We start from the raw sequence: 23,982 nt of genomic DNA on the forward strand, positions 1-23,982 counted from the left end.
GGTCTACCTATATGGAAAATGGTACCTTGTTTTACTGTGGTAGGTTTGGAAAAGCTACCCTAGGTGAAGAATATGCTTCCCATCTTGTGCAATTCTATCAATGTTTGTTCAAAACTTAGACAACCATGTTGATGTAGACACCCAATCTAGAAAACTATTTCATGTCATGAAACATCAACTTCTGGATGACACCACTGATGTTTGATATAATTTTTACTCCAAGTTTATTTATTTATGTTACTGTTTTGCACCAAACACCAGCACAAATTCCTTGTATGTGGAAACATACTTGGCAATAGAACTGATTGTGATTCTGATTCTGATTCTGATAGCAACAGCTTTGTTTAGAAATAAGTACTCCTCTCCCTAGAGAATCATCACATTCAGTCACAGTCATTCTACATATTTCAGTGGAAGAGTGGAAGATGTTTGTTGAAAATCATAGATTAGAGTCTTGGCTGTCTTGTTCCTTAATGTGGTAGAGATTTGTTCATGTAGTCAGATCTAAACTATTTGTGATGGAAAAAGTAACAATTCTTTTCCTGGTGCATTTTTAACTTTTGGTTAAAAAAAGTGTCTTTTGTGAACTTTTGTAGGTTCTAGCAAGAAAATCTACCGTGGCTGTCTGTGATTTCTGTTTCTGTGCATTGCATTTGTCAACTGTCTGCCATTAAGTTACATCATGGTAAATTTAATTCAGTCCCATTTATCTGTTAAACTAATTTTCTCATCAGGCTGAATTAAAGTAGAACTTCCTCCTGTCTGTATACAGTCAGTAACAAGCTGGTTTAGCGATCTACAATAAAGTTTTCATGGTGTCTCATCAACAGAATAACACATGAAAGATCTACCACATTTAGATTAGTAGTATCTGTTACAGTTTGTTAAACGGTAACAAAGATAAACTCCAGCTTTGACTGTGAATCTTACACTCTCTATAATGTATTAACACTGCATAATGCAAAATATATAAAACAGTTCGTTTCCAGGAGAATCCATACCAGTTCTTACAGGGCCCTGGGCAGCTCTATCCTTCTTTATTTTAATATTCGTTTCACATTATGTAGGAGCCCACCAGAAGTGGTTGGGCCTGTAGCCCATTTCACATATGAACATATAATTTAACAAATCAAATTTCAAAATTTAAACCTTCTCTTACACTTTTCTTCCCTATGTTTTCTCAGATCCAGACCATGGTGGAGAGCCTCAAGTTGTCCATTACTGATCAGCAGCTACCAATGTTTATCCGCATTTTACAGCTGATTATTGCCCTCTATTATGGGGAAATCGGAGGACACAAAGAGGGCGAGGGAGAAGATGGCAGTGGTCATGTCAAGGAGGCTGGTGCAAGTTTACCTGGTGAGTGAGGTTTCTTATTTGACAGTTCTGTTGTTATCCCTTAGATTATTTTGTGTCTGCTTTGTTTTTGATTTTTTGCTTTCTAAAAAATTCAGCTTTGCTTTATTTAATTTTGAATGTTTTCAAAAAACCTGAGCCAAGTTTGTCTAAAGCTGTTTTCAGTAGAATTTGACATTTGATGACTAGCACTGGCTAAAACTTGCATATGTAAGTATGTTAATTAAAATGTATTAGGCTGTTTTGCTTGCGTGTTATTTACATGTTCACCTAAAAGCTGGTTTAGCGATTTTCAATAAGGTTTTCATGGTGTCTCATCAACAGAATTACACATGAAAGATTTGCCACATTTAGAATAGTTGTGTCTGTTAAGCAATAGCAAATATACATAATGAATGAGGCAGTCCTCCTCTTGTTATGGCTGAGGGTTCTCCTTTATACTGAAAATACTATGCTGTAGCTGGACATGTCCAACCATGCGCCAAGTAAGGACACGGACAGAAAAATAAATAAAAATTTCACTGTGATAGTCTTAATTTTTCTACAGCCATCATTCTGTAATATTTAAATAAATTTAAAAATGATATATTGAGGTTTCAGAATGAGTGGAGCTTTTATGTGTCGGTATGTTTCCTGTTGTAGTCACATTTCTCAGACAAAGCTCTGAAGTGGTTAATGAACCATTAGACCATGTGCAAAGCTTTGAACTTTTCCTTAGACAGCTCATGATGCTCTGCATGATGCCTTGTTGTGTTCAGGGGCTATGTCTGTCCATATGCTGGTGTTGTTCCTAAATGGGACATTTAACATCACTTTGACCATGGTGTGCGCTCCTCCTGCTTTTTCCACAAACAAAAGCCAGAGCGTGTAACTCAACACAGACTGTTGTCGTCAGGCTTGATCCCCTCCATGTGGATAGAGGCAGGAGAGTGGAGGATGAAGGGAAGAAAAAAGGATGAATCAAATACAGGCCCATCTCTGTCTCTTTGATTGGAGCACCATGGGAGATCACACTCCACACATCCAGGAGCTGAACAAAATACACACACGCAGCTGGCTTCTCTCACAGGCATACTGCATACACTCACTGCAAACTATGCACAACCACCTAGAGGTTTTTTCACATAAAGTAGGAGTTAAAGACACACACACACACACACACACACACACACACACACACACACACACACACACACACACACACACACACACACACACAGGTACATAGACTATATACTTTTGATACCTGCAGCCAAAAATGCACATTATTCCTCATCACATCTCTCCCTGAGTGCTCATCCGCATCCTAGCCAAATAGAGCAGGATCAAGTCTCAAGTCCCGCTGGGCTAAATCAGCCTCTGTAGCACCAGGAGCAAATTACGGTGGAGGGGAAGTGGTGGGCAGAGGGGAAGCAAGCAGCCCAACACAAAACAGCCCATTTGCTCACTCCCTCTTACTTGCTCCCTGTCTGTTGGCCTGGGACTTTTACTGCGAGTTGGCGCAGCTTCCAGTTCGGTGTCCCATGCCAGATGTAAGAGTCAGTGTCATGCTACTGCTATGTGGAGCCTCTGAGAATGAATTAATATCCCATCACAAAAATATACAAGAGGGGACCAGCTCTTGGAACCTGAGCGCCCCAGATCTTGTTATGCTGGAAGTAATCGAGAGAGTGAAGAAGCTGAAGGGGGGCAGTTGTGTGTATGTTTGTGTGTGTGTGAATGTTTGTTGGGGTGGGAGTAGGAAGGGGTTTGGGCTGGTTCATGAACATATGGTTTTCAGTGTATTCATTTCAGATTAAGGCAATAAAGCTGAATTTTTGCGATGATAGTAGCAGAGTTACTGTTCAAATGATTTATTTACAATGAGAAAATATAATGTATCTTTCTTAACCAGTACAGACAGCCTTTACCATTGATGGGTTCTGAGTACTACAACATTCATGTATGTTGAGGCTTATAGTGACTGACTTAGCCTACATGCATATTTATTTTTAGTCGGTTGTAGTTTGTATGAAATAATCATTGTTACATGATTGCTGGAACATGATCCCAGTATTGTACATAGCACTTCATCACATTCACTTAATTTCCCATAGGCTTCTCCTGGTGAGTCTCTGTTGTATATTCTGCCTCCATTGCTGTGTGTATGTTTGTTTGTTTCTTTTTTTAACTCTTGCTGTGACCTATAGCTGATGCTGTTGGACTGAATGAACGCTCATATTTGTGTGTGTGTCTTCACAAAATAAGTGTGTGTCTGCGTAGATATGTGGACAAAAGATTGAGGCAAGAGTAATGGATTCAGTCTGGATCCACTCTGTGCCGGATTAATAAGCCGTGACTTTCAATTGAAAGCGGTTCTTTCTAGAACATTTCAAAGGGAATATTAATTTTTCCCCCATGTGAAGGTGTTTTTCTTTTTGCCAATTAACAAAGTGGAAAAAGCCTTGTAATGTGTTTATGTTCCCATGATTCACTGTGGCTGCATGTTCTTGTTTGAATCTTACTCTTTTACGTAAGAGCCAATGTCTCATTAATGAAAAGTGCTAATAGTGAATGGTGCATGATACTTGTGTGTCACTAACCAAAGCAAACTTTCAGTCAGGAATAGATGGCTAGTTTTCCTGCTGTCTGATATTCAATGAAGTCACTGAAATCTCAGCAGTTGGAAACATAGATGACTAACATTCTTGAATAGACCAGCTGGTCACGGCAGCAAAAGCTGTATGGTTTCAACAAGTATGTGAAGAATTATGAACTGAGGACTGTGGCAGGGTGTATGTGTGCGTGTGTGTGTCTGTGTGTGTGTATGTTTTGCGCTCTGTATAGTGTTTGCCTTGTAGGAAAGCTCACCCTCTCCTCAGAGGATTATCAAATGCAAATGACCGTCATACATGTATCAGCTAGATCATTTCCCCATTATAAACCTCATCTGCCCTCCATATGGTAGCCCAGTGACATGACAGGGCCTTTTTTTAATCATATTTTTGCTTTTTAATATTGGTGTTGATGTTGCCATTCAGACTTCTGAAGTCTGAGGAAGAACCTTGTGCTTTAAACGTCACAACAGTAAATAAAACCCATTAACTGGAGCTATTAGGTGTGCAGGTCTATCTATTTTCAACTACTGCTAGATGTAATTTTGATCTAGTACCTATCCTATTGGATACTGGGATGTGCATGTCTTTTTTATCATTTTCTGCTAGGAAGTGATGAACAGACACATAGCGTTTAATCAGATGATACCATCATATGGTATCCTGTATGTATGCATTACATTTTTAGAATTGGGAGGCTTTGAATATCTATAAATGTAGTCTGAATGCATGCATGTATACACATATGCCCAAATGCACATGCATACTCAACAGATGCATAAGACGACAAGCAGAGCAGCCTTTGCTCAGTAGTCAGGTAACAGTTCACCTCTCCCTCTATAAACATGGAGGGACATCTACTGGCCTGTGAGGGCACTGCCTTCCCTCAGTCCTCCCTTCTTACTGTCTCAATGTCACTCAGCTGTTCACAAACTTGCACTCCCACTCTCTCTCTAGCTTAGACATACACCACTGCCTGGAGACTTTGGACTCATGGAAACTAACTTTGACCTTGACATATCCTATTACATAGTCCCTCTGAGCTCTGTGTATGGACATATGCACACACTGATATTGTTAGTTCTAGACTGACTAAAATCTAGTCAGTCTTTGATTGCTCTCATAGTGAATCAGAAAATAGTTTTAGTTGTATTTCACACCTGTGTGGTGATAGAGCGTTACTCCACAGCAGCATACGTTTTGGCCAGCCCTCATCACTCCCTGGGAATTTTTCAGTCACTTCTTTGGATTAATACTTCAAAGTCTCCTTAAGCCAGTCTGTTTTGATCACTTGATTGGTAATTGTGCTTTTATTTTGATTGCCCTGCAATTCAAATGTAGGCTTCGTCAGGCTGTGATGTGAAGCGAAAGAGCTTAACTTGTTGAACCGACACCTCAAAGACTTCATGGAGTGAAAACAAAAAGGAGAAAGAGAGAAATGAGAGACAGAGTTGGATGGAGAGGTTGTGTGTGAGTGTGTGTATGTGTGCATGGGGGGTTCTAAAAAGCCATAACATGGGATTTCCAACTGCCAATTCACAAAGTGAAAGATTTAATTAAAACATGTCATAATTTTCACCGCCTTAGCCTCTGGGATTCCTAAGCTGTGACCTCACGGACAATATTGTTTTCTCACAGAGGACGTGAGGCCACGAGGAATGGGATTGCACATTCTTGTGTATTGACATCAGCTTCCTCTCTCCTAGTCTGTATGGAAACAGACGATAGGATGAGTTCAGAGGTGGGGATCAGGGACTGGGGTGGTGCATGGTGGTTTGGGGAACCTGTGATGGTTTGCTAAGAAACAGGAGAAAGATAACAGTGAATGAGTTTCACCACACTTCTGTTTGTCTTTTGTTACACACACCATCAACATGCCAGTCCACTGACTTTCATGCCATTGGACTTAGTTCTCAATTTTTTCTAGTTTTCTGCTAGGTTTAGTCTTACTGACTGTCCCATTGACAGCCTTTAGCTTCTGTTTAACTTTAACCCCAGGACTTCTCTCAAAATCCTTTTTGTCCAGACTTTGTCCCATATTTATACCTCGGTAAGTCTGGGTAGTATAGCATCCACTCATCCTCAATTAGCTTACTCCACTTCTTTCTACATTACCTTGTCACAAGGTGTGAGGCCTGTGCCTTACAGTAGCCCATACTCCAGTCAACCTCTTGAACTTTGTCTAGACGCAGAAAGTGTGACCAATCACCCCACTTCCTCCAGCTTAGTTTGCACAGTCCTGCAGGCAACCATTCTGCACCCCAAGCCAAGCTCTGTGTGTGCTGATGGCTCACAGCTACCTAGCCTCCCTTTTGGCTTCCATTTCAGTCTATTGGCTTGATACAAATATGTGACCCAACCCCTCACTGAAAGCGTTAGTGGATGTGGCCTTTACTGATGAGTCCAGCTCAGACAACCCTGACCACAGTGATCCACTGGGCCCAGTCAAGGCTCACCTCTGTCAGGATCCTGGCTGACAGGCTGTGCCCTCTGGCCTCCACTGGAATGGACTTCCCCTCCGTCTCTCTGTAGAGTTCATGCAGCAGTGAGTTCATGCAGCAATGAAATACTTGCACACCTGCATACTGGAGCATTGGCAGCAACTACTGTGAAACTGCCTTGGTCTGTGCTGTTTTTGTGCATTATCTTGACAGCTGAAACAACTTGCTTGTATTAAACTACCCTGAAGGCATGGACAAATTAATTTAGTGTGCTACATTGGGCACAGACACTTCCATTATCAACATGTTTCTCTGTGATTGACCAGTTTTTTCTCAGAGCCTGAATATTTAAACTGATTTATCTGTTGGAGTTAAAGCATACTGATGGGGACTTTTTCATCTGAACCCCGATTTTAATGTAATGTAAATTTGGCAACAAAAATTTATCACATTTGTTTCTTGCACAAAGCAATGACCCTCTGTCTTTTTTTTTCTTTTTTTGCAGGATTCTTATTTAGAATAATTATACATGCTTTTTTTAAATGCTTTTTTCTAATTTTTTAATTAAAACTACATTTTGTGCTCCAGATCTTTGTAGGTTTGGAAGTGTGGATTGTAACTGCCTAAATATTTATCTGAAGCATCTTAAAAAGAAGACTTGAAGTCTTCTTGGAGTAAAAGCAGACCTACAGACACTAACGCTGGTTTTTTTACATTAAACTACATCAAATGAATCCATGTTTATTTGCATTATAACTAATTAAAACTTCTTTCCTCTTCAGGGATGGATGTGGATATGGAAAGCCAGGGCTCCAGCCAGTATTCCAACACAGACCTCTATATGCAAACTGGGAGTCCTGAAGAGGCAGACCAGGGCTGGGTGTCCTGGGCTTGGTCATTTGTTCCAGCCATTGTAGGCACAGAGGAGGAAAGCGAGGAAGGCCTCTACCAGCAGAGAGAGACAGGAGGCATCCCCAACAGCCCCCAACAACACCCACACAAAGATCCCATTGTTTCCATAGGCTTCTACTGCACCAAAGCTTCTGTAACCTTTAAGGTAAATAAGCTGTTTAAAAAGACATACATCATCATAAATGATTTTATTACCAAATCATTGCTAAATGGCACACGGGGGCTGGAATGTACAAATGTATGTAACAATAATATTTTTTCCACCTGTAAAGTTGTTTCATGTTTCTGGGAACGAGGGAAGCCATGATCAGTTTATTGTCAGATATCACAAGGAATTTGTTTCGGTAGGAAGGTAAATGTCTTTAATGTGTGTATTACACAAAACCTAGTAAGTAATTCTTTGGGAATTTCCTGATTGCTGAAGATATCATTGTGTAACAGATTACATTATTGTTTATTTACTGCTTTTTGTGGTAATTTTAAGTTTGAGTCTTAAAGGAAAGCTTGATGCCCAGGAAGTTTCAGTCCTCTTTGTGCGGTACATGGGAGGGTAGTTTAATGTCTAACTGGTGTCTCGGGTCACGTTAATGTCTTAAACATTATACATGGTATGATGACTATTCAGAAATGGATCCCAAACTTTAATCCTGCCTGCTCACACTCAGAATAGTTGGAATTCATCTGCATTTCCCCTCAGGTTCAGGCTCTTCAGATCACATTACTGCTTGCGTGTGTGTGTGTGTGTGTTTGAGAGAGAGAGATCAGTAAAGGGGAGGTATGTCTCAGTACAAACAGACCTTGGTGCTTTTCTAATAATGTTTAAATTGTTCCTGCATTGTTTGAGTTCTTTTAATCAATTAATTGCCTCTCATCTGGAGTAATTGCAGACAGCTGAAAGGATGGTTTTTTAAACGTTCTTGTTGCTTTCCTACAAGGAAGTATTTAGTTTGAGGGAATTTCATGTCTTTGAACACCCACTGCCTGAACCTGAGTTTGACATGCACGTGAAATCAGAGAGGTATTTTTAGATTGCTGACGCATTACTCCCCAGATCTGTTTGATCAGAGAAATTGGCAGTACACTTTAATGACTTTTACACACAGAATGCATAGTTTAGCACTGACCATTTGTTCCCCTTTTCATTTTTGCTCACCTGCCAAACTCTCATTGCTTTGCCAGACTTTATGCCATATTTTGTTTTAAGAAACTTTGTTTCTTCATTTTTGGTATTTTCATTTATTTCAAATAAATAAAATTTCTAATGTTCTTTTTCATCTTTTTCATCAGATCTTTTATACTGTGTTATATTTCTGAGAAATGGACATAAAGACAGAGTATCCCAATATTCCCATCCAACACTATAACATTTTCAAGATGCTTCATAAAGAATAATTTGATTTGTGTTGGACTTGCAAAGCCTTTAAATGGGCCGAAATATAATAAAGAGACGTAGCAGGGAAAGTAGTAGTAGCTGCAGCTCAATGGATTACTGGCCATATTAAGCATTTGTCTTGGAGTTTCAGTGCTATGCTGGTTTTCTGTTTTCTGTCCTGTTTGCTGTGTTGTTTCATGCCTAGGGGCAGTTAGAAATACCCCACCAGCCTAGTGTACGCAATGCCAAGGTGGCCATATTGTTATGGGATAAACATTGATGTTTTTTGGCTCTATTTGACTTGCAGCTATTTATTGTCAGTGCCACTGTGCACTGATGATGTCAGTGCAATTCTTAGGCAGATAATTTTATGTCCCTGCTCACTGCTGCTCCCAGGAACATGCTGGTTGGGGTGGGGTGGTCCCTGCATGTGAGCAAACCATCAGAGTCGAAAGAGGAAAGGGAGCTTGGGTGAGAGAGTCTGCTCTATCACTAGGGATAATAAGGCACAGCTGCCTGTAGCTCTGCACCTGCTTCCTGTGTTAAAGTTGAGTGGGTTGGGGCCTACACAGTTCTGCTCTACACCCACAGTTTTTAGACTGGCCACCCTCAAAAGCGTCATAGCTATATACCCTTCTCACCTTAATCAGGCAGTTTTGACCAGGCAGTTGGTCAGTCTATCGCTGCACTGAATGAGTTCAAATCCTTGTCTTTTACCAAGTTATCTGAATACTCAGTGAACAATCGCTTGTGCATCATCATTTTCCCCTTGCTATCTTGAGCGCTTCAGTCATTTTTGTTAGCCATCTCCAATAAAGCCAGAGACAGCCTCCCTTAAAATCAGAGAGGGAGTGGCTGTCATGTGGTTTGATGAATGTCTTTGGCCTGAGTCCAAACTTGGAAGAGAAAACAACCAAAAAGTCCCAAGGCTGGTATCCAGTCTCTGATCTAAGAAAATGTCATCTGTCCCTGTTTGAATGTTTTTGTTTCTGGTTTTAAGCATTATTTTTCGGGGCCTCATTGTCCCTCTCATCCCAAGACTTGCATAGCTTTTGTTTATTTTTCAAATCACGTATCTGTTTCAGCAGTGAATTGTGGGTACACACGCACACACACACAATGAGACATATGCTTTCCAGTTTTTTGTGATGCTTTTTTGTGACATCTGTATTGTTGCTGTAACTGTTACTCAAACAAAATTTAATTTTCCCTCTTCCTTTTCCAATATTATGAGGTGGGAAGATCTACGGTACACTCAACCAGTGTTGCACACTTTTCAATTAGGCACAGAGCCTTCACTGTAACACAAAATAAGACTTTGTAAGGTCTTCAGATTTCACTGTCTGCTCCGTTGATGTATTTTTTGTGACACCCGTTGAAGTAAAATTTGAATAGTATTTTCTTTTTTGCTTTGACTGCAAAGTTATGCATTTATTTGATAATTGTTTATTATTTAACTTGATCCTTCTAAAGAACCTTAAATGAATTTGTCTCTCTTTCTTCTCTCTCAGCTCACAGAGACGCATTCAGAGAGCAGCTACTACAGTCCTCAGAAGGTCAAGTCCAGAGAGGTCCTGTGCCTGGAGCAACAGGGAATCACTATTGAGGTAAGACTCTTCTTACCCTGTCTCCAGAAATATGTCAGTTGTAATAAGGCTGAACATGATTAATGGATTTTACTCTTTCACTGTTTTTTTTATATTGCCATTTTATTTTGTTTGTATTCATTATTTACATTTAACTAACAGAACTATCTAGAAATAAGCAAGAGGCAAATGTAATTATTTTTCCTGATATATTTTAGGTAATTTTGCTCAGATTGTAAACAGTATTTTACAACCTGGGCAACAACATTATTAATGATGATGAATCCTATTTTTGTGAAAATAATGTAAAACCCAAACCAAATGATTTTATTAGTGATACATGCAATTGTACCAATCTGGAAAGCAATCTTGTTACTCATCATTGCTCGACTTGGCCAACAAAAATCCCTGTCCATCCTTTTGATCCTCTATTATTATTATTATTATCTCCTTATTCATTTGGAGAGAGGTTCCTCTTAATTCTCTCCCCAAGTACACTTATAAAACCCCTCCAGGTCACTAATCTGTGGCCTGTTGTGAAGACAGTGGAATTTGTGTTTGAGTCGAGCCCAAGTCTGGTCATTTCCGCATTTCCCCCTTGGTGTAGAAAATATTTTTAAACCTTTTTCTCTGAATACCTGGTTGGAGTAGGAAAGGGGTTTTCTGCTCCTAAGCTTTCTACCAGATGTGAGAATTCTGAGAGATTTCCAATTCCAATTTCTGTAATTTATGCTTTTGCTGGAAGAGAGAGAAAGCAGCCTGACCTGGGACCAAAAGTGAGAGCATTGAAAGGCAAAGGGATGGCTAGTAAAACAGGGAAAACTAAGCCTTGTAATTATTTTGTGGTAAAATGTAAAGGTTTATTGGATTGCTTTCTGTTTAGCTGTCTGCTGGGTAAAGCAAAGACATGGTGGGTGAGGGCCTACCACACCTCAACAGTTACAGGGACTGCTGGAGTGCTACCACATGCACACACCACTCTCAAGGGAAAATGGAAGCTGTCTGACCTCTGCTCTTTTTTCACAATGAAATGATCCCACAAAAAAGTCATGGTGGAGAACCTTGTTTGCGATAAGGCCACAATAAATTGAGTCTGGAACTGTCATTAATTTCACAGTTTATGATTTTATTGTGATGTAAAAAGGTAATTCAGCCAAACAATTTTTGTAAGTATTGCACTGTTACTAATACCATCATGGGTGTTCTCTTTGGAGAGGAAAGGATTTGTAGCTGGCGTTTTCTCCTTCTGTTCAGTTTTAAATTACCTCACACTGTCACATCCTCAAGCCTCCCCTCAGATTTCTTTGCCATCCAGCCAAGTCAAAAATATTTATTAATATTTATTTTGTTTAATTGATAGGTTTCCTGTAAAAAAAAAAACTGGTTAAAGTTTCTTCCTCTGGTCTTCATCCCAGGTGCTGATGATGGGGGAGCCTTTCTTCGATTGTCAGATTGGCTTTGTGGGCTGCCGGGCTCTGTGCCTGAAAGGCATCATGGGAGTACGGGATTTTGAGGAAAACATGAACCGAAGTGAAGAGGTAAAAACAGCATGAAAAATGAGAAAAGGCGGAAGACTTGAGTGAGAAAGAGAACTTGAAAGCCAGGAAAAGTGTTCACTGACACCTAAACTGGTCTCCTGCTACCTCTGTTGCACTTCAGAGCTTTCAGAAGAAGGTAGAGATGTGATTTGATTTGTTTATGGAAGAGTGTGATCCAGCTGCCTTTTGTAATTCAGCATAATGATTTGCTACATACATCACTGTGTCAACATCATTCTTACTGTTTGCTAATATACAGAACAACGGTTTTGCATTGCTTAATTTAAATCAATATGTGTCATCAACTGTGTTAACTATGCATACATATATTGACATTTTTCAGGTTATTTCTTTTAATTGTGCAAAAGCAATTAGTTAATAGTTTGGAAAAACATCTGGATTTGCATAAGATTGAATAAGATTTTTTTTTTAAGCATGGGCTTGATTGTGTTTTTGTAGCATCTGAAATAATCTGAAGTATTTCTTGCATTATCCGAGCATCCTCTCCTTCATTCCGCTCCTCATTTTCCTCTTTTCTTTATCCTGTGTCTCTTCAGGATGCAGTGTTCTTCAGCTGTGGGGACAGCCTAAGCAGTAAAGGAATGACTTATCTTACCAACTCTCTCTTTGACTACCGCAGTCCAGAGAACAACGGAGTTAGGGCTGAGTTCATCCTGGATGCCACCAGTCACAAGGTCATTATATGAGATTCTAAATAGTAGTCCCCATCCCCAACACTACTGTACCAAAGAATATCGTTCTCAAATATTTAAGTTGGAAATTTTCTTTTGTCGTTGAAGACACTACTTTTGCAGTAATAGCTACACAGCTACATCAGAAAAACAGTTTCAACAACAAACGGTTGTTTGTGACATATACAGTACAGGGCCAGCCCTATAATCACAAATATCTTTGACTGACTGACTGACCAACAGTGTTGGGTGATCGTACTCTCCTGATGGGCAATTGCTCTTGAATGAATTGCCACAAACGGTTGGAACGGAAATGGCTTGGAAGTTAACACATAGACTTCATGGGCTGTGTTTCAGTCACTATTTCAAACTTGTTCCATTGTCTGACAAAAGAAATAGAAAAACATGTAAATGAGAACAGCTTTATTGTGAATCTGGCTTTATTAAAACACTATATGTATGAGCCCAGAGAGTAGAAGAGAAGAAAACAGATAAAAGGCTGAAACCGAGTGACACTTGGCAGAATGCAAATATGGTGCAATGTTTACAGCGGTGCCACAACAGTTTCCAAATACGTCCTCAATAACATTGACCTTACACAGTCCAGCCATATAATAGGTTTTGACCAAGTCTTGTTTTCAGGGGACTTACCACAGAGCATTCAAAAGACACACACAGTAGTGATAGCAGAGACTAAACCATATGGCAAAAATTAAGCAGTCAGTTCCAAGCCAAACCTACAATCAACTCCACACACACCTCACAGCTGGGCAGACAGGCCTACACAGTAACACACTGATCTGACCAACAACACCACTCTGAAAAAATGTACTAATTAAATGCATTAATGTTGCTGTTGACATGAACAGCACCTGCCATTGACACACTCCCCACTAAACGAGACATCTGGAGTGTTCAGATTGTCAAAGCTGCTGAGATGACCTCAGCTGTTAAGAAAACAAATATTCACAAGAGAGATTCAAAGAAATTTGAAGACAGAATTCTCTCAATTTTCAGATATATAAAGGGATTACTGAAGGCCCATCACTGCCAAAAAGATAACAAATGTTTTTTCCTCACATAGATCAGTTTAGATATGGCATGCTAGTGGAAGTGGCATTCTAAAGCAAGCACATTGTTTACTTTGCTGATAGTAGTTTATCTGGGTCAGTAAACAACAATCTTATACAAGTGCATGAACATTTCTTTAGGTTTCTTTTGAAAAAACTGCAGTGCAATGCAGTATTTAGCAATGTCTGGTTGTTCATAAAATATTTTGTCCTTTTTAACTCTCAGTGATTTGTTCTCAATAAATCATTCTAATTTAAATCCCTACCACTTTAGTTATTTCTGTCAGTCACCCTTACTGCAGCCAGTGAGTGTCAGGCACCCACTGGCTGCAGTAAGGACTGTTGCTGCTATCTAAGTAGTAGTGTTAAAGCCATTATTCCTGATAACTCTCAGCTCACTTCATCAGCCTCACAACTCTAATGTTGACTCTGCTCAGAAATGTTCATGACCCTCAATGAAGCAATTGTTTGGACATCCATCCATCCATCTATTCATACTTGATAGTAGGAGAGTCAAAGGTTTAGTGGTACTTCATTAGTGGTTTTGAAACCAGCTAATGGCTTTGATCCAAAAGCATGCCAGTGCCATTAGATATCCCCTAATAAATATTACTCATTAACCTGCTCCCTGATAAGGCTCCATTGAAATCTCTGTTTACAGAAGTAGTTGTCTGGGGTGGAGATGTTAACTGTGTGTGTGTGTGTGTGTGTGTGTGTGTGTGTGTGTGTGTGTGTGTGTGTGTGTGTGTGTGTGTGTGTGTGTGTGTAAGGGGCCTCATTCAATCTTTTTCTTTCTGTTTCTGCACTAATTCTCACTGTTTACCATGGTCTCTTGTCCAGTAGAAAAATACTTTGAATTATTGTTTAGGATAGGGTCAATAGCCCTTGACCTGCAGACAAATAAATGATTAGTTATGGTGTAATAATACACTGACACCCTTTTAGATCGACAATAAGATAAAAGTCCACAGTTTTACTTATGTCTAGGTTTTATTTGTTAATGATGACCATTGTCCACATAATGCATGTTTCGGTCAAATGTAAACTCTAAATAACAATAATAATAATAATGATAATAATAATAATAATAACAATAATAATGCGCATTAATTTCACTTTTCTAAACCCACAACACAAAGTGCTTCACGTAAATGAACAAGTTAAAAAAAAAAGCAGATCATAAAAACAATTTCCAATACAGTTTTAAGCAAATAAAACAAAGAAAGACAATTACAGTGTCACCAGGAGAAGATAACAAGAGAATCAAATAAAAGTCTCCGATAAAAATGTGTTTCAAGAAGAGGTTTAAAAGAGGTCACTGATTCTGCTGACCTGATTTTCTTAGGCAGCTCATTCCATGTCTTTGGGGCTCTGACTGAAATGTTTGTCACAGTTTTCAACCATGGCTTCAGAACAGTAAAAAGACCTCTGCCTTTGGGAGGCAATGCACTGGCTTATATGTGACTAAGAGATCAGCTGCATCTTGCTGTCTTAGTAAATATTTCCATAACATATCATAATTTTAGATTGAAACTATAAGCCACAGTTTCAGCCAGACAGATTTCTTATGAAAAAGTCATATCTTTTAGTAGATAAGATATTTCCAGTGGCATACTTCCAAGCACCAACTGAATGAGGAAACTTTCATTTCCATTTAGCAATAGCTTATTGCTCAATAAAGTAGAGACGTGATGTCGAGTAAAGTACTTCCATATGCACTGTAAAGTATTGAACAGATAGTTAGTTATACTACCTTATGCACTTTTTAAATTCCTGCTCTGTTATCACTTTTAATTTATTTTAATTTTAAGTCTTTGCAAGTGGAGTGCTGCAGGAAAGAGTCATAAAACCCGGAAACAAGTTAGCATTTCTGCAGTTCCTGTTCCCTTGTCCTGAAGTCGATGGGTTTTTTGAATGGATTTTTGATTAGATGCCTGAAATAAAGTCTGTAGTTAACACAAGCCCAAGACATTTTCATGTTTTATTCTACGACATATGATGTGTCAGTAAATACTCCACGTGATTTTTTTTTAAAGCTTCTCTGTGTCTTAAAAAAGGTGTTTGCTAACAAGTGGCTAAATGAGACTACAGAGCTTGTTGGTGACATTAAATGTCACGCTGAACATGAAAACCAATCTACTCACAAGTCCTTTACAGCCACATTGAGTTTATACTCTTGCAAACTAATCTCTGATTTGACCCCCTTTGCCATATCCACCATGACCCCAGTCACTGACACTCATCAGCTTGTTTGCTCCCTTACTGCTGAATGTTTACCTAACTCTACTTTTGTTTGACAGGAGACCTACACTGAGATAGCGGGCATGCAGCGCTTTGGTGCGTTCTATATGGATTATCTCTACACAATGGAGAACAGCAGCGGCAAAGGTATTGTCTAATTCCCTCCTCCTCACAGAGGTTGTTTGCTCACCTTGCCACCTCTTCTCTCTCTTTCTTTATATCTGTCATGTTACCCCGTCCTCTTCCTTGTTCTTTTTTTTCTATTTAATTCTCTCTCGCTTTCCATGTCTTTCTCTCTCTCTTCTCTCCTCTCTGTCAAACAAGCCCCCTGGAGACTTGAAGAAAGAGCTTGTCTTGTTTGAGTCACAACCACCTGGTCCTTGACCCTTCCTGTCCTCGCTCTCACCCCAAACTTACCTGGAGGGCAACTGTCAGAAGTGTTTAGTCTGCGCTGACACGTATTTGAGTTTCTTTTTACCCGCTGCTTGTTGAAACACTGTTTCCCCCCTGTCTCTTTACCTGTAAGCTGTTGAGAAAGTGAATAGGCTTCTCTTGCCTAATTAGGTGTCACTCTTCCTGGTAGAAGCCTTAAGACGGGCAGGATTTCTCATTCCTCAGCTGCAGCACTCAAGAATGTTTATTCAAGTCTGAAAGATCTGAAGTCCCCATTAAGAGATAAAGCATTCTCCTTCAGTTTGAAATGTTAGATTTGGCCCACAAATGTCTCTGTGCTTAAACCTAGAGAAAGTGCAACCCCCTATAGTGTCTAATGCCAAAAGTATTATAGGATAGTTTTTTGGCCCATGAATGTTATGCAAATATGGTATTAGATGTTCATGCTTTATGGAGTGGAAATGGTCAGTTACTTGGGCTGAAATATATGATGATATAGCTCACAGTTGCCTTTTTAATAACACAAAAAATAATAAAAGAATAAACGAAACAAGCATATAGCTGAACCAATTCAGCGACATTGAACTGTAACCTGTGTTGTTTCACTTGTCTCCCTGTTTTTCTCTTTCATTTTACTTCTCTCTGCCTGTCTGTCTCTCTGACTAGGCTATTGTTTCCTGCTGCTTTCAGCAACAGATAATAATCTAAATTAAAAACAACATTGATACTGTCATCCTGAGATGTCAAAGTCATTTCTGACAGCAGGATAAGTGTCACTCTCTTCTCCTGCGGGATGGTTGTGGTTCCCCTTGACAACTGGAATGCTTGTCTTTTGTCAGTGTTTCTCTTCTTCCTCCGTGGACCAGATCCAGTGTCAACCAAACAAATTGTTCTCCATTGCCACGGAACTAACATAAACTCTGAGTCAACTGAAAAACTAACCCACCCAGGTCACCACTGACTTCATATTAAAGTAACGCTGCAGATTAATTAATTAATTAATTTTTTTCTTGGGAAATGAATTGTCGAAGTCCTGGCTAATTTCCTTCTCATTCCACTTCATTCGAACTGGAGCCATATGGTTGATATTAGGCCTAATCCATTACAGCCAAATCTCACTGAAGAAGGGAAGGGGAAGTGGCATTGCCCATTGCCCTTTATAAATCTCCAAAATTCAGAGGGAGTTCCACCCCCATCCTCTAGCCCTTTCAGCTTAAAAACATTAAATTCCTAGTGTTGACTCTCTGAGCAATAAGAATGTTTAGTGCAGTGGTGGAATGTAATGGGAATAAAGCAAGTTGTGACCCCTTGTCCTCTTCCTCCTTCACTGCCATTCACCACCCCCTTCTTTTATTTTTAATTTCTCCTTTTTATTGCCGGAGAGCTGAGTCTTTTAAGTGGACCTCTGGAACAGGGGCCTGCGATGAATGAAGGGACAGCTGTGTGAGAGAAGTGGACATTTGGAATATTCATCATTCCAGCGGTTCACGGCAATGTGATCTGCTCCCTGCTGCAGCATTACACCGCTGCCATCTTTGTTATATTTTTACACAACGGATGAAGACAGTTACTTGTACTTAATTTAAAAAGTGGATATAGGGAAAAATGTTCCTGCCCTAAATATTTATGCAAAAACACACACATACATTAAGTTCGTACAGTAGTTGATATGTCTACTGTACTTTCTTTTTGACTTTCAAAAAAATATCGGAAGAGGTATTAAATTTGCTGACTGACAGAATAATGGATTACTATATACTATATGTACTATATGTATTTTTGTATGTGTGTTTGTGTTCATAGATTCCCAGGACTTCTCCGTGGTGAGTATGGAGGAGGTAGTGCCCACTGTTCAAGAAACATCCATCAAGAGGCTGGTGGTGGGACCTCTGGACGTCAGGCTGCACAGCAGTGCTGTCCATCGCATCCTCAAGATGGTCACGTGTGCCATGGACCACGAGTATGAACCCTATTGCAAACCACAGCGAGGTCAGATATCTCATTCTAATATCTGTTTTATCAATCAATCTGTTTTACTGGCTTGACTTTAACAGCTAATAGTCAGGTAGCAACTTGTAGTTCACTGTTCTCCCTACGCTCAACTAACTTTACATTCTTCTCAACTGTGTCTCTTCTCTTGTCTTCTACTCCACTCTCCTGTCTTGTACTCTATTTTATTCTGCTATATTCTGCCCATGATCAGAAACTGCAACAGTCTGCATGTTACAGTATTCTCATCACATTGTTATTTCCTTGCACAACCCATCTTTCAACACACAGCTGTACATGAAAGTAGTGACCTTTTGGACCACATGAGGGAGGTTAAGCCAAACACCTTTGTTAGTGCTCGTCCCTGCACAGCTATTGGTGAGCTCATCGCGGGGATGTTGTGAAAGAACATGGAATGTGTGTCTGTGTGTAATATCTGTAGCAATAACTCATTTTTGCGAAATGATAACATCCGTAGGTTTCGGTTGTTTCAGCATCTGTGATAGATAATAGATGATGGGATAATTATGATAGAGCTTTTGACTAAAAGTGGATAGATCAGCATGTTCCTTCATGTTTCTATACATGTCTGTGATCTCACATTTTCTAGGAAGGGTCAGTGAAGTTAGACCCTTGGGGGTGCGACTGAGAAATTGAAAGTGCGTAAAAGAGGAAACCAAGGTAGCTATTGCAGATGGAATAATAAAATAGTACATGCCTTATATATTCTTCTAAATCCTCCTCTCCTCTCCTCTCCTCTCCTCTCCTCTCCTCTCCTCTCTAAACCACTCCACCCCACTCCATTACCATTTGATTACATTATTATTTAAGAACAGTTGAAACAGAAACATCAGCCTGATATAGTACAAAAACAAGGTAAACACAAAATTTACCTTTCTTACCTTCTGTTCTCTGTATTGATTGGTCATAAAATGTGACAAATGTAGATAAGCACAGTGTCCCTATATCACACAAACAATTATAATCTTGTGTCTTTATTGAACACAGCCGTTAAACATTCACAGTGCTGGTGGAAAAAGTAAGTCAACTCTTGGATTTAATAACTGGTTGAACCTCCTTTAGCAGCAATAACCTCAAACCAGCTCTTCCAGTAGCTGCTGATGAGATGTGCACAATTTTGAGGAGGAAGTTTGGACCGTTCTTTAAGAACTGCTTCAGCTCAGACATATTCTTAGCATCTGGTGTGAGCTGCTCTCTTCAGGTCATTCCTCAGCATCTTACCTGTGTATAGTTCTGGGCTCTGACTGGAACACTCCTTCAGGTGGATTTTCTTAGTTTGAAGCCATTCTGAAGTAGATTTATGTCTGTGTTTAGGGTCACTGTCCTGCTACATCACCAGTAGGTGGACAGCCACCCTGACACTATCCTGGAGGAGATCTTGATAAACTTGGGAATTAATTTTCACCTTAATGAAAATGTGGTGAAAATGACTCAGAGGCAGCAAAGACCCAAATCATGATGCTCCCTCCACCATACTTCACCTTTGGGATGATGTTTTCATGTTGGTATGCAGTGTCCCTTTTACACCATGCACAGTGCTGCATGCTCTTCCCAAACAAGTCAAACTTAGTTTCATTAGTACACAAAACATTTTCCCAGTTGCACTGTTGAGTGACATGGTGTTCTTTTGCAAACTAAAGGGGCACAGCAGTGTTTTTTGGAGAGCAGCGACTTCCTCTGTGGTGTCCATGGCAGGACACCATGCACCATATACCATATGCCATATGGTAGACATGTGAATAGAGATGTTAACCAGCTCCAATAATCCCTTCAAGCCTTTAGCTGTTACTCTGATGTTCTTTGTTACCTCGCTGATTATTCTGTGTTGTGCTTTTCGAGTAATTTTAGCAGGGCGCCTACTTCTAGGGAGAGAAGCTATGGAACCAAATGATCTCCATTTATTGTCTGACTGTGGACTTATGAATACCTAAACTCTTTGAGATGACTTGAACCCTTTCAGCATAATGTGAATCAACAATTCCTGATCATAAGTTTCCTAAGATCTCTTTTTTTATGAGGCTTGGTTCAAATTAGCAAACACGTCTTGTGAACAGCAATGTCAAAATGTTGAAGTTTTTTTTTTTTTTAAGTCAAAGTATCTCTCACCCACAGCTCCAATCTGGTTTCCTTGACTGGACTCCAGGCTTGATGACTCCTGACTCCAATTAGCTTTTGTTAATGCCAGGAGCCGAGGGGTTCACATACTTTTTCCAGTTACACTGGAAATGTTTGAATGTTTTCAATATGAACAACAACAATACAATGATTTGTGTGTTATTAGTTAGAATAGATTGTGTTTGTTGATAATTGTAACTTGGATGAAGATCTGACTATATTTTAGGACTTACCTATAAATAAATGACAGTAATTCCAAAGGGTTCTTTTATTTTTCCTTGCCACTGTAATACAGTACACCTTTATTGCCATTCCAAACAGTTGATAGCAATCAATATACAAATAATTCTAAAAATCTAAAAATGTGATCATGATTTGTGAAATTTTGGTTTAGTAGAAGTTTTGGTAGCTTCATTAGCAAAGTTTGCATTAATATCAACAGATATTTTACTGAATAGTGTAAAGGGTAGATGATCTTAGTTCTGACTGTCTTTGGGATGTTCCTAATTTTGTCTAATCTGCAAATGATTTTGGTGACTGCTGCTCTGTGCTCCATTCTTGGCTTCATGAGGAAAGTGTTTGTATGCTTGCCAGAAGAGAAGCAAAGGTCATGAGGTCAAAGACATGACTGTCTTTCTACTCATCTTGTCCTCTTCTTCTCTGCTTCTCCTCACACACTACTTGCCAAGAGCTCGATAAGATTCCCTTTCTTTCCCAAAGTTTGCTCTAAATGGAAGCCAAATTGGCTGGTGTCTATAAGATGGTGTTTTATAAAATCTTGTTCTATTCAGAGCAGGAGATTCAAACTTGCAAAGTACTTATCGTGTGTTCATTTGTGTGAATGCTTTTTTAAGCACACTTGTTCTTTTTATTATATTTTCATCTCATCTGTGTGATATAGAGGGCGTTTTAATGTAATGTAGGTTTTAATGTATGTAATCATGCCCCTGTGTACTATGTGAGCTGCATGTTTGTTGTAATTTGAATGTTGACTGTGGATATTGACTTGAGCCCTGGTATATGATTAGATTGGACATGGCGGTGCCAGATGAACCTGATGTTGGCTGTGGCGGTAGGCCAAATAGCAAAACAGCTTTGGGATCAGGTTCACAGCCCACCTTAGAGCTGGGAATGTAGCCCAACTGAACATTTACTGAACTGAAACAAGCCTTGTCCTGGGACCAGAGCCATGGCCGTTCAGTAATAAAGGGCTCAGGTTTTGGTCCAACTCGGTCCCTGACATGGTTTAGTGGTTCATTGCTTTGGTCACTCCTTAGTTTTGCAAGCGCTGACCTTGCTAGCCTCTATTCCATGTCGCCTTGGTCCGCTACATTTTCTGCCTTTCCGGATGCTTCTGGTTATTGATTGAATGAGTGGTTTTATGAGAGAGTTCAAAAACAAAGCTACTGGGAAACAGCCACTGTAATGAATATCTCTTGGACATGCCAGTACTTTTATAGTGCTTGTTTATTTTATTTGTGTATGAGGTGGTGGTTTTTGTTGGAAAAGACCTTTTTATTGTTTTATTGCTGCAGGCACAGAGGAGAGGCGCCCACTCAAAGAAATTGGTGTGCTTTACAGCTAACCTCTTTCTCTGTAAAACAATCTTTAGTTTTCAAATCCAAATGCCTTTTGCCTTTCCCACTCCCTCACTTTATTTCAAATAATACACCACAGGTCGCATACTTGTGTTTGGATTCACTTGTTTAAAACAAAGGAAAATAATTTGTTTTTTTAGTATTATGATGAATCTTATAGTTTACCCTCTGCATTTCATGCACCTTTACAATATGTTATATTTGTTCCAAAGATAGCATTTTTATGCCAGCGACAGCCGAGGTCAGAAGCATTATGTTTTTGGATTGTCTGTCCATCCATCTATCCCATTGTCGTGAATACAATATCTCAGTAATGACTCAAGGGAATCCATTTAAATTTAATTGGGTGGTCAAAGGTCATCCTCATTGTGACATCATAATGTTCAGCAAAAATACTTCTGGCCATTATTCAGCGCTGTAACTCAGGGACAGAAGGGAGATTGTGATATATTTCGTGCAGCTTGACTCGTTGGTGGAGGCATCCAACCACGAGGTGGTAATTTTAATTATTTTTGTTCTGTCATTATCGTTGTAGAAGTGATTCAGGAGAGCCATGGTCCAGCTACTTCAGAAGAGATATCAAGTTTGGAGGAATTCATCCCAACCAGACTCACTTGTCTCACACTGCTCCAAGTCTCAGTCACTGTCTCCATGGCAGAGTTCAACCTCCTTCAAGCACTAATGCCTGTCATCATGGGGCACAAGGTAGTGTACACTGGCATGCTTTGTTCAAAATAACATCCTCCAATTCTCGCCCTAATCTTTTTTGGGAACCTCCCCTTGAAGGGTTATAAATGTATCATGACTGAGAATTGAGAAGTTTTTCTATTGCTGTGTAGCCAACATTAGTATTAACAGTCTTGCCAAGAGATTCAGCCATTGTTGCATTTATAAGACAGGAGGCTAGAATACATCCTCTGAACAGTGTTACTTCTTTAAGATAGGCTGGACACTACAGTGACATGGTATTGCAAAGAGAAGAGACCCTCGGCCGGGGCTAGCTGGTTAGCATGCTAACTTACGTAGAAGAAAAGCAGTGATAGGTAAATAGAAATACAAGTAAAACAGTAGGGTTGCTTTCCAGTGCTGGAGACGCTGGAGATGGCTCTTGGCGATTAAAGGAAAAATGTTTGATCTTGAACTTGCAACTTTTTTTCTACACTGATAAGCTGTTAATGCTAATGTTGGCTGTGTAGCAATAGCAACACTTACAAAAAGCTCCTTGTGTGAAAATCTAGAATACAAAATGTAGAAAGAATGATATGTGCACCAGTTGGTCAAACGCTTCTGGCTACATTGCAAGACGTCTGTAAATGTAATGCATACCAGAGAGTGCACACTGCAGCTATTGACACAGAAGCTTCTATACACTTATCTGAATAGGTAGCAGATCAGCAGGTAGCTTTGATTTTGACAAATATGGATTGCCAAGATTCTTATGGAGGAGAATAAATGATATTAGGTGCTCACTGCACCTTTAAAATGGAGAATAACCACATTCTTCTTTCTTGTAGTGAAGGAAAAAAAATCAGATTTTGTTGCATTCTGTCGTTATTTTAGTTCATTTCACTTGATTTTGTATATCTCTGACTATTTCCTGACTATAGGACTATAGTGAAAAGATAAAGTTGAAACATTAAATGCAGCCATAATACACCATTATATAAATCACACAGAGTTGAGATTGAATGAAAGGGGATCTATTATTGTGCTTTTCCTTATTTTCTGTCATGTATATAATGTTACATTGTTTGATGTCCATATTAAACATGTTAAAAGTTTCAAATGAGTAAACATATGTAAAATAATCTCTGTGAGAGAAAAGCTGAGGCATCAGACTGCTCTGAACTCTGGCTTTTGGTGGGTTTTTTTCCTCCTTCTTTCTGTACACGCTTATCCACTCCAAGAACAGCTTATTCTCCCAAACGTATTATAGGCAATTAATATTTACTAATACTAATAGAGTAGTATTATAGGCATTTAATGTACTCGATGCAGGCTTACTATATAGTTATAGCAACACCAGAATAACCTTTTACTAGCACTGTTAGCCTTGGTTAACTG

General features: G+C 39.4%; 1 protein-coding gene across 9 annotated transcripts in view; it reads left to right on the forward strand.

The window, feature by feature from the left end:
* LOC139612544 (intermembrane lipid transfer protein VPS13B-like) overlaps positions 1 to 23,982 on the forward strand; it is a 325,396-nt gene that overhangs the window by 33,081 nt on the left and 268,333 nt on the right. For all 9 annotated transcript variants that reach the window (XR_011686577.1, XR_011686578.1, XM_071468183.1 and 6 more), the window contains exons 7-14: positions 1,185 to 1,359; positions 7,174 to 7,448; positions 10,187 to 10,282; positions 11,677 to 11,799; positions 12,357 to 12,494; positions 15,862 to 15,949; positions 17,999 to 18,184; positions 22,454 to 22,623. Coding sequence is in view for 7 of the 9 variants with exons in the window: in XM_071468183.1 (XP_071324284.1) it covers positions 1,185 to 1,359; positions 7,174 to 7,448; positions 10,187 to 10,282; positions 11,677 to 11,799; positions 12,357 to 12,494; positions 15,862 to 15,949; positions 17,999 to 18,184; positions 22,454 to 22,623 (1,251 nt within the window). In the remaining 2 variants the exon portion in view is untranslated. The remainder of the gene's footprint in view (positions 1 to 1,184; positions 1,360 to 7,173; positions 7,449 to 10,186; positions 10,283 to 11,676; positions 11,800 to 12,356; positions 12,495 to 15,861; positions 15,950 to 17,998; positions 18,185 to 22,453; positions 22,624 to 23,982) is intronic.

The sequence above is a fragment of the Trachinotus anak genome, unplaced genomic scaffold, assembly GCF_046630095.1.
Source record: "Trachinotus anak isolate AG129_WGS33_773 ecotype Australia unplaced genomic scaffold, CSIRO_AGI_Tana_v1 ptg000032l, whole genome shotgun sequence".
NCBI classification, from domain to species: domain Eukaryota; kingdom Metazoa; phylum Chordata; class Actinopteri; order Carangiformes; family Carangidae; genus Trachinotus; species Trachinotus anak.